Consider the following 9128-nt stretch of genomic DNA (forward strand, 5'->3'; position numbering starts at 1 on the left):
GAGGTCACTTAGCTTTACTTCCAGTGCCCTCCTGACCTCCTGATAGCAACACGAAAAGCGTGGGAATCCCCCTTCCAGGAGGAAGCGCCCTGCAGCTTTAACAGAAAGGGAAGGGAGGAAGAGGGCGCGGACTCGGAGTCTCCTACTATTGGCTGCAGCAGGGGATCCCACCTTAGGGATTGGTCTCGGCAGAGTCCGCCTCCTCTTGTGATTGGCTCAGTCTGAGGCATATAACGGAGCCTCGCGGGCCTCCTCCTCAGTCGGAGGCAGGCAGGGAACCGGCATCTAGGCGCTAGTGTGCTAGTGCGGAGCGACCTCCTCCTCACTGAACCCCAGTCCACGTCCCTTCGAGGCTGCAGCCATGAAGGAGAGACGGGCACTGCAGCCAGTGGTGGTCAGATGTAAGCTCGTGCTGGTGGGGGACGTGCAGTGTGGGAAGACGGCGATGTTACAGGTGCTAGCGAAAGACTGCTATCCCGAGGTGAGCTCCCATGCCATCCCGGGTCCATCCCCTCCTGCCCGGGACAGCGGTCTCCTCCACCCGCAGGCCGCCCCACCCCACCCCACCCTGCCTTGCCTTGGCTGGAGGACTGCCCTGTCTCGCTTCCCCTGAGACCTGACCCACTTCTGCCGCCCGGTCGGCTCCTCCTCACCTCTTTACCCATCATATTCCCTCCCACTCCCCGTCATCCCCAGACCTGGAGGCTCCCGAGAGCCTGGCTTCATTCTTGACGCAGCACCTGCCTGCCCCCCTGTAAGGCTCTATGAGGGTGCCCCCCACCCCCGCAGGCTTCTGCTGTTTCGCCTGTTCACCTGTGCCAAGGGGCTAGAGGGCAGAAGACAGAGGTTAAAACTGGCTTGTGGCTCTGGAAAATGGGACACACATTGAGAGATGAGAAGAAAATGCGAATTGTACCTGTCTCAGACCAGCCAGGATGTGGGGGGATTGTCCCAAGCTGGGGAGCGAAAGGCCAGCGCCTCTACAGTCCCCGATGCAGCCCCCCTCCTGGCTTAGCATCTGAGACTTTAGTGTTTAGCCAACGCTTGGTGAGGGGTTCTGAGGGCACGCTGCCTGGGTGTGAGTGCTTCGTGTCTCCTCGCAGACCTATGTGCCCACCGTGTTTGAGAATTACACAGCCTGTTTGGAGACAGAGGAGCAGAGGGTGGAGCTGAGTCTCTGGGATACCTCAGGTAAGGCTGTACCCCCAAATGCCCCATCCTACTGCCATTGGCTAGCCAAGGCTGCTGCTTACAGGCGCTTCCCAGGAAATCGAAGGAAGGAATGTAAAAACAATTGCTTGGGGCATTGATGATTTTAGATGATCCTACAGAGTAGTGAACAGGTCTGGGAGCCACTCCGGTCTCTGGATGGTGAGGTGAAGGGACCCCTGAGTACTCCCTGGGAGCACCAGACGTCTCCTGTCTCTGTCTCTCTCTCTCTCATAGACACTGTCTCTGTCTCTCTCTTTTTCTCCCCCCATTCTCCCCCTCCCCCTCTAGTTCTCTAGAGCAAAGTTAAATGAGAGGTAGGGTGGCGGCAGAGAGGGGCCGGCTTTGGAGGGAATTTCACTCTCCTGCGTCCCTCCGTCTCAGGCCGGTGCTGCCTGTTTGCCGCAACTCAGCCCTCCCGTCAGAGGCTGCGGCTCTGAGTGGAAGCAATGCATCATCGATGTTTTGGAGGGTGGGGGAGACAGTAAATGTAGGGCAGGTCCATGCTGGGGTTGGCGTCCAGTAGGGTGCATGGGGTCTGGTTCTCATCATTTCTCCCTGGGATGGGGTGAGTCGGAGATGCCCTGTCTTTTGAGGAGGTAGAAAGCAATGCTTTTCCCACTCTCCGCCCCCAAACCCTTAGAGCTCAGCTTGGCTTCTGAGCCCTTCCCACTTTCTCTGCCTCAGCCCCTCTTTTTAAGTCTGTCTCAGATATCCTTAAAGAGCAAGAGCCAGAAATACAAGAAAGAAAAGAAAAACCCATGCTTTACCAAAGAGGATATTTTCTACATGCTCGAGCTGAGTTTACAGGGAATCTGTAGATGCTAAGGCTTTCTTTCCTGCGTGTGTGATAAGTATGCCGCCCGGCTTCTATGAAGCAATCTTACGCTTGTCCTCTGGTTCTGAGGTCTGGGAAGGCTAGGGATAAGGAACAGGTAAACAGGAAATGATAGATACTCTCCCCACAACCAAAATTCCCGAGGCGGTACCGGTCCTCCGATGTTGCAGTTGCAGGAAACGGGAGCGGTTCTGGTTATCCTGGACTGTGCGGTGCTGGCTGGATCGGACCAGAATGCAGCGTGGCTGCGTGATGGATGGGTTTTCTCCCGCTGTATCCTCCCACCTTCCAGTCCTCCCTGAACCTTGCTGCGACTCATCTCTCATTACCGACCTCCATGCCCGCCCCCTTCACCCCCACAGTTCTTCAATCCCAGCCCAGATAATGGAAAATCAGCCAGGATGGTCTTTTTACCTCAGGTCACACCCCACCCCCTCATTTCAAAAGGAGGAAGGCAACCAGTTATCCTTATTTTAAATGAGGTCCCTGTAAGGACAGAGGAAATGAGAGTCATGTGTAGGAAGGAGCTTTCCCACATTTGGGCCAGGGTTGAACCTGTTTCTGTTATTCACTTGCCGGTCTTAGGGGAGGGGGATTGCTTGGAGCCAAAATGGAGACTCGATCCCCTCCCCCTCCCGCAGTACCGCAGCACATCCCTGCCTCAGTGCTGCTGTGGTCCAGCCCCCACCTCACCTCAGTAAGCGATGGGGGTGGTTTGCTGAAGGGGCAGGCAGCCATCCAACTCCCCCTTACTTTTTCTTTTTTATGACCCACACCCCCACCTCAGCTTGGATCCCCCCCCCAGTTTCCATGGTGATTGCAGTTCAGGGAGAGGGGCTGCTTGCTATTCTAAGCACGGATTGTCTGGATTCCAAATCTGCTACTGTTCCTTCCCCTGGGTGGAGGGGGCTAGGCTCAGCTCCTAGCGTTCACCCCACTAGACCCTGGGTCTGCACTGCCTTCTTCCCCTCTACCAAGGATCTTTGCTCTGGCCTCTAAGGCCACAGCTATTGGTGTGTCTTGTGTTTGAGGTCACCTCCCTGAGGTCTGAGGGGTGGGGGCCACTGTATTCCCTTTGCCCTTTTCGGCATAAGCTGACTGGGGTGGATGCAGAGTAGAACACCAAATTAATTCCGATGCTTTTCCTTCCCCCCACCAACCTCCTGAAGTTCTGACCCCTGAGGTAAAGAATCAGGGCAGCCAGTTATGTAACAAGCAGGACTGTTTCTTCACCGGGAGACCCTAGAGCAAAGAAAGAAGCAGGTTGGGCAGTGGGCAGGCTCAGGTGAAGGGACCCTGAAGCAAATCTTTGTCTCTCCATAAGTACTGACACCATCTTCTGGAGCTCTAATATGAGTAGATCTTAAACCACTGTAGCAAGCCCAGACATGTCCAGAGTGGCTCCACCCCCTTTGCTTACCCCTCTTTCAGGACCAAGGGAAATGGTGTTCCGGGCTTGGTCCCAAGCTTCTATGAAATAGCTCAGTGCTCTGGTACATGGCTGGACGTGAAGGGATCAAGAATTGTATTCCCCAGGATTCCCTGGGCTTAGGCCTCCAGAGCCGAGAAGACGCAGTCACTCACTCTCAGCCCTTCTCCCCTCACACCAGGCTCTCCTTACTATGACAATGTCCGTCCACTCTGCTACAGTGACGCAGATGCCGTGTTGCTGTGCTTTGACATCAGCCGTCCAGAGACCATGGATAGCGCGCTCAAGAAGGTAAGGCTGAGCTGGAGGAGGTGGTGTCCGCCGATGAGCTTAGCTACTGCCCCGCCCCCCCCAGCCATCGAAGCCAGAGACTCTGAAGTTCAAGTTCACTTGGGTTGTGGAGCCAGCTCCGGATTAGACAATTTGGTGAGACCCTGTCTCCAAATAAAAGTCAAACAAAGCTCAGGATGATTTGCAGTTAGGGAGTGCTTCCCTAGTGTAAGCAAGGCCTTAGGCTCAGCACCCAGGATTTGGGGGTGGATGGGGAGGATAAATGTAGTTTCTACCTAGAAGACCAAGAAGACCCCTTGTCCCATAATCCTCCTGTCCATCAGCCAGGAGAGACTTGTTTTACTTGAGGCCTTACCTTTAGTTGTGTGGCTCTGGGTTGAACCTGGGTCTCTTTGGCATCAGCTTTCTGCCTTTTCTTTCTCCTATCCTACTATCCTAGAGCCCAGGCTAGGGGAGGTCCTGAAGGCTCAGAGAACCTTCTAGTAATGTGTGGATGGAGGCCTTTTGCGAGCAGATTCTGGGACTGTGATCTTGGGCCCACTGAGTCAGGCAGGTCAGGGCTCACTTAGCGGGTGGAAGTGGGTCCGAGTGGCAGGATCCGCCCACACTGGGACATTGAAGGAACGCAGTGGGACTTGTTTAGCTTCATGAGGGGGCGATCGCCTCCTTCCCAGCTACAGGCATCCAGAACGTGTTTGCCTTTTGACTGGGGAAAGAAGACAGATCCATTGTCTTTTCTGTGTGGCAGGGAGTACGAGACTTGCCCTGTGTTCCTTTTGGTGGCTGTGCTGTTGACTGAAGGGCTAGGATCCTGGGTGGGTGGCACACTGGTGCCACCAAAGGCCTCATGGGCAGGAAGATGATGTCATTAGTACAGCAGGGATGCCGTGACTAAGAGGGAAGGCTGGGACCTGGTCATCTCAGCCACGCACCTGACGGTGCCAGCTGGACTCTGGACTCTGGCCACCACTGACTTCCCTTCCCCTCCCCTCTACCTCCCTTCTGGTTCCGACCCTCAGTGGAGAACAGAAATCCTAGACTATTGTCCCAGCACACGGGTTTTGCTTATTGGCTGCAAGACAGATCTTCGAACAGACCTGAGCACTCTAATGGAACTGTCCCATCAGAAACAGGCACCCATCTCCTATGAGCAGGTATGTGTCGGGGGAGAGGGGGGTGCGCATGCGCGTGTGTGTGTGTGTGTGTGTGTGTGCAGGTAGGATAGAAAAGGCTACCGCAAGATAAAATTAGTATTAGGGGGGATATCTATAAATTGTAAAGTGTCACCTGGGTTGGGGTAGCAGGAACTTACTTACTTAGAGTCCTACCATAGGCTAGCCTGTGAGCCTCTCCCATGTGTAGGTGCCAGCATTATTAAGGTGTTGTTGGTTTTTTTTTTTTTTCCTGAAACCATATGTATCAGACTCATTAAAGATGCTCGTTAGAGCTGGGTATAGTTTGTAATAGTTTGTAATCCCAGAACTCAGGGGGCGGTGGCAGAAGGATTCCAAGTTTGAGGCCAGCCTGGCTACATAATAAGGCGCAGTCTCAAAAAAACAAAAAACAAGAAAAACAAAATTAAAACGAACAAACAAAAAGAAGTAACCAGTAGAATTTTGAATTCCAAATTCTGAGTAAAATAACTCTGGGAGAACCTCTGGAAACCTGTATTTCTATGACAAGCCTGGAGGATCCTTTTTAATTACTTGTTTAATTGTGTGAGTGGTACACACCACTGCCTGCGTGGACTCTCAGAGTTGGTTCTCTTCCTTCCGCTGCATGGGTTTCTGGGATTGAATACGGGTTGTCAAGCTTGGTGGGAACTCTTTGCTTCTCTTTGCCGAGACATCTCACCAGCCCTCGGAATAATATTAATGCACACAAGAGTGTAAGAATGTTTGTTAATATTTCTTATTAGACTCACCTAGGAGAACTCTTAAACGCCCTGACATGAGTGGCTGGTGACATGGCTAAAGGGGAGGGGCACTTGCCTCTAAGTTGATGACTTGAGTTTGATCCCTGAGACCCACATGGCAGGAGGCGAGAACTGTCTTCCCCAAGCTGTTCTCTGCTGACCTCTGTGGCGTTGAGTATGCACACGGACATACAGACACTCTCGTGAAAGAAATATGTTTTTAAAACGTTCTGGTTACCATGCTTGAAGCCCCCAGTTCCATCGCTGAGACCTAATGCTCGCGCCATCCCCAGACATCCTCTGCACCTGGTTGGCATCTGTATGCCTTTTAAAACCTTGTAGGTGATTCTAAGGTGCAGTTAGTCTTCATCTTTGTGAATGCTGGCAGGGGCTCAGGGAAGACCAGTAGTGGGGTGTCATCTGCAGCTAGAACTTGAGAGGACACGTGCTTTTTGGAAAGAATGCCATGCTGTCTTAAGCCTTTTGCATTCATGACCACACCCCTCCCATAGGGCTGTGCGATAGCGAAGCAGCTGGGCGCAGAACTCTACCTGGAGGGCTCTGCTTTCACTTCAGAGACGAGCATCCACAGCCTCTTCCGGACCGCATCCATGGTGTGTCTGAACAAGCCCAGCCCAGTGCCCCCGAAGAGCCCTGTCCGGAGCCTCTCCAAGCGACTGCTCCACCTCCCCAGTCGTTCTGAACTCATCTCGACCACATTCAAGAAGGAAAAGGCCAAAAGCTGTTCCATCATGTGAAGTCGGAGCCGGAGGTGGGGGAGACAGCCCCCAATTTCCTCCCTTGGGGTGCAGAGGCTCGGGGAGAGGGAGGATGAGACGGCTTAAGACACCGGATGTGATGTTTTCAGATGGCCACAGAGGGCTTTAGGAGGAGACAGGAACGAGACTGAAGAAGATGCCAGGCTTGGCAGGAGGGCCTGACATTAAGCAAAAACCATCACACCCCAAGCCCGACACTAGGCTGTGGAGGGGGTCGTTGCCCCTGCGTCCCCTACTCCAGAGGAAGGACAGGTATTCGGAAGGTGGAGACATGCTGGCCTCGCCTTCAACATCACACCTCTTCCACACCGTGTTCCCATGTAGGCTTGGGGTGGGCGGGGTGCTTGATCCCTTCTCCTCCCCTTTAAGAAGTGGCAATGGACTGGAGAATGGGGAAGCCTGGGGGCAGTTCCCTTGGGGGCTTAACCCAGATACTTCATCACTGAAACCAGGAGGGCGACGGCTGACTAGACCTAAGAAGGAACTCTCATTTTTGCATAGCCCATGTGTCATGGAGAGGTGGCATCATACATTCACACGCTTCTCACTGAAGTCCCCAGGGCCCAAGGGGGAAGCCCCAGACCCCCTCCTCTTGCAGAGTGTGGGGGTGGTGGTGCTGTGGGGGTAGGACTGATGGGGGGGGGGTCCTGCCCCTAGGGCCGTACAGTTGGCATTTGTTTTATAGATTCTTGTCTTTGGAACTGGGGGGAGGGAGGGAGAGCTTCAATCTATGTTCTGTGTTTAAAGAAGAAAACCTATTTATTAATGAAATATAACATATGAAGAAGTTGGTGGGGTTTTGTTGTTCTTTGTTTTTTTTTTAAAGATTTATTTATTATATGTAAGTACACTATAGCTGTCTTCAGACACCAGAAAAGGGCATCAGATCTCTTTATGGATGGTTGTGAGCCACCATGTGGGTGATGGGATTTGAACTCATGACCTTTGGAAGAGCAGTCAGTGCTCTTTCCCACTGAGCCATCTCTCCAGCCCCTGTTCTTTGGTTTTTATGACCATCTTTGAATCCTTTTCTCTGTGTAGCCCTGGCTGTCCTGGAACTCGCTCTGTAGACCAGGCTGGCCTTGAACTCAGAAATCCACCTGCCTCTGCCTCCCAAGTGCTGGGATTATAGGCGTGCACCACCACTACCCAGCGAGAATGGAGGACAGTGCCTTTCTAAGGCGCTGTCCTAGTTAGGTACGATGTGCAGCAGTAGCCCTGGCATCCCTGGTTCTAGATTTGAGTAGCATGTTCCAATTGTCACAGCCAAAATGTCTATAGATACTGCTGAATGTCTGCTGGATGAAGTCACTTCCTGTGAAGACCACTGCCCTAGACCCTAGAGCAGCCCTCTCAACCTTCCTCCTGTGCCTCCACACTTTAACACAGTTCCTCATGCTGTGCTGACCCCCAGCCATAAAATTATTTTTGTTGCTTCTTCATAACTGTAATTTTGCAACTGTTGTGGATTGTAATATAAGTATCTGATATGCAACCCCAAAGGGATTTAGACCCACAGGTTGAAAACCACCGTCCTATAGAGACTGAAGAGAGAAAGCTCACTTCAAATGGAGGATCGATGGGTAGATGGTGCACTGACCAGTTCAAAGCCTGGGGAGGGGGGGGGGGAAGGGATGTTCCTAGAATTCCCATTTCCTGAGTTCAAGTAGAGGGGACTTTTGTTGTTGATGTTCCAATTCTAGTATCCATTGATAGTAGCTCAGGTTTATTTTTTTATTTTATTTTATTTTATTTTTTGGTTTTTTGAGACAGGTTTTCTCTGTGTAACCCTGGCTCTCCTGGAACTCACTCAGTAGACCAGGCTGGCCTTGGACTCAGAAATCCACCTGCCTCTGCCTTCCAAGTGCTGGGATTAAAGGCATGCGCCACCACTGCCTGGCAGTAGCTCAGTTTTACCATTTCTTCTTTAGCAACTCACAGCTCTTGTTCTCAAAGGTTCATAGAACAGTAATAGAAATTACTAATTAATTACTAATTAAAGGTTATTATGGGGACTGGGCAGATGGCCCAGGGTGTAAGAACACTTCTTACTCTTAAGAGGACTCAGGTTCTGGTCCCAGCATCCACACAGTGGCTGACATCTATAACTTCAGCTCCAGAGCATTTTATGCCCTCTCTGGACTCCGTGGTCACCACATGCATGTGGTGCCCATGCAGACAAAACACCCCTATGCACAAAATTAAAAAAAAAAAATCTTACGTTCCTATGATTAAGTATGGTAGTATATGTCTGGAAGCACAGCATTTGATAGGCTGAGGCAGGAGAATTGAGGCAGGAGCCAGTCTACTAGCAAGATCTTGTCTCCAAAAGATAACTTATTATCCATAATAAGTTATCTTTAATGTCTGTTCTTTAATATTACATTTTATTTTTAGTGTGTGTGTATGTGTATGCGTGTCTATAGATACACGCACACGTATGCTCATGTGACTGCAGGTGCCCTCAGATACCAGAGGCATAAGACCTCCAGGAGCTGGAGTTAACAGGTTATTATTAGGTGCCTTACTATGTGAGTGCTAGGAATCGAACTCAGGTCCTCTGCAGGAGCAGTAGGTGCTTGAAATTAACTGCTGAACTACCTCTTCAGCCCTGTTTTATGCATCTGCTTCGAATAATCAAACTTAACCTCAAAAATAAAACTAGTT

The 9128-nt window shown here is 51.5% G+C and overlaps 1 protein-coding gene across 2 annotated transcripts; it reads left to right on the forward strand.

The window, feature by feature from the left end:
• The first annotated feature begins 273 nt into the window (after positions 1–273).
• Rnd1 (Rho family GTPase 1) lies at positions 274–7076 on the forward strand. Of its 2 annotated transcripts, XM_052160727.1 has the most exons (6): positions 274–481; positions 1104–1191; positions 3658–3767; positions 4787–4921; positions 6195–6454; positions 6551–7076. In XM_052160727.1, the coding sequence occupies exons 1-5, from the start codon at positions 362–364 to the stop codon at positions 6438–6440; spliced, it is 699 nt and encodes a 232-aa protein (XP_052016687.1). In that variant the 5' UTR covers positions 274–361; the 3' UTR covers positions 6441–6454; positions 6551–7076. The 2 variants fall into 2 exon arrangements, with proteins under 2 accessions (XP_052016687.1, XP_052016686.1); XM_052160726.1 differs by having other exon boundaries at positions 6195–7076.
• Positions 7077–9128: the final 2052 nt, after the last annotated feature.

The sequence above is a fragment of the Apodemus sylvaticus genome, chromosome 17 (genome assembly GCF_947179515.1).
Source record: "Apodemus sylvaticus chromosome 17, mApoSyl1.1, whole genome shotgun sequence".
Taxonomy (NCBI): domain Eukaryota; kingdom Metazoa; phylum Chordata; class Mammalia; order Rodentia; family Muridae; genus Apodemus; species Apodemus sylvaticus.

What these genes read in the sequence shown, in the direction of transcription:
- Rnd1 (XM_052160726.1), top strand. Translation starts at nt 362, where the DNA reads ATGAAGGAGAGACGGGCACTGCAGCCAGTGGTGGTCAGATGTAAGCTC. An exon ending in CGAAAGACTGCTATCCCGAG is followed by an intron (nt 482 to 1,103) that starts GTGAGCTCCCAT and finishes GTCTCCTCGCAG; the next exon opens with ACCTATGTGCCCACCGTGTT. An exon ending in TGGATAGCGCGCTCAAGAAG is followed by an intron (nt 3,768 to 4,786) that starts GTAAGGCTGAGC and finishes TCCGACCCTCAG; the next exon opens with TGGAGAACAGAAATCCTAGA.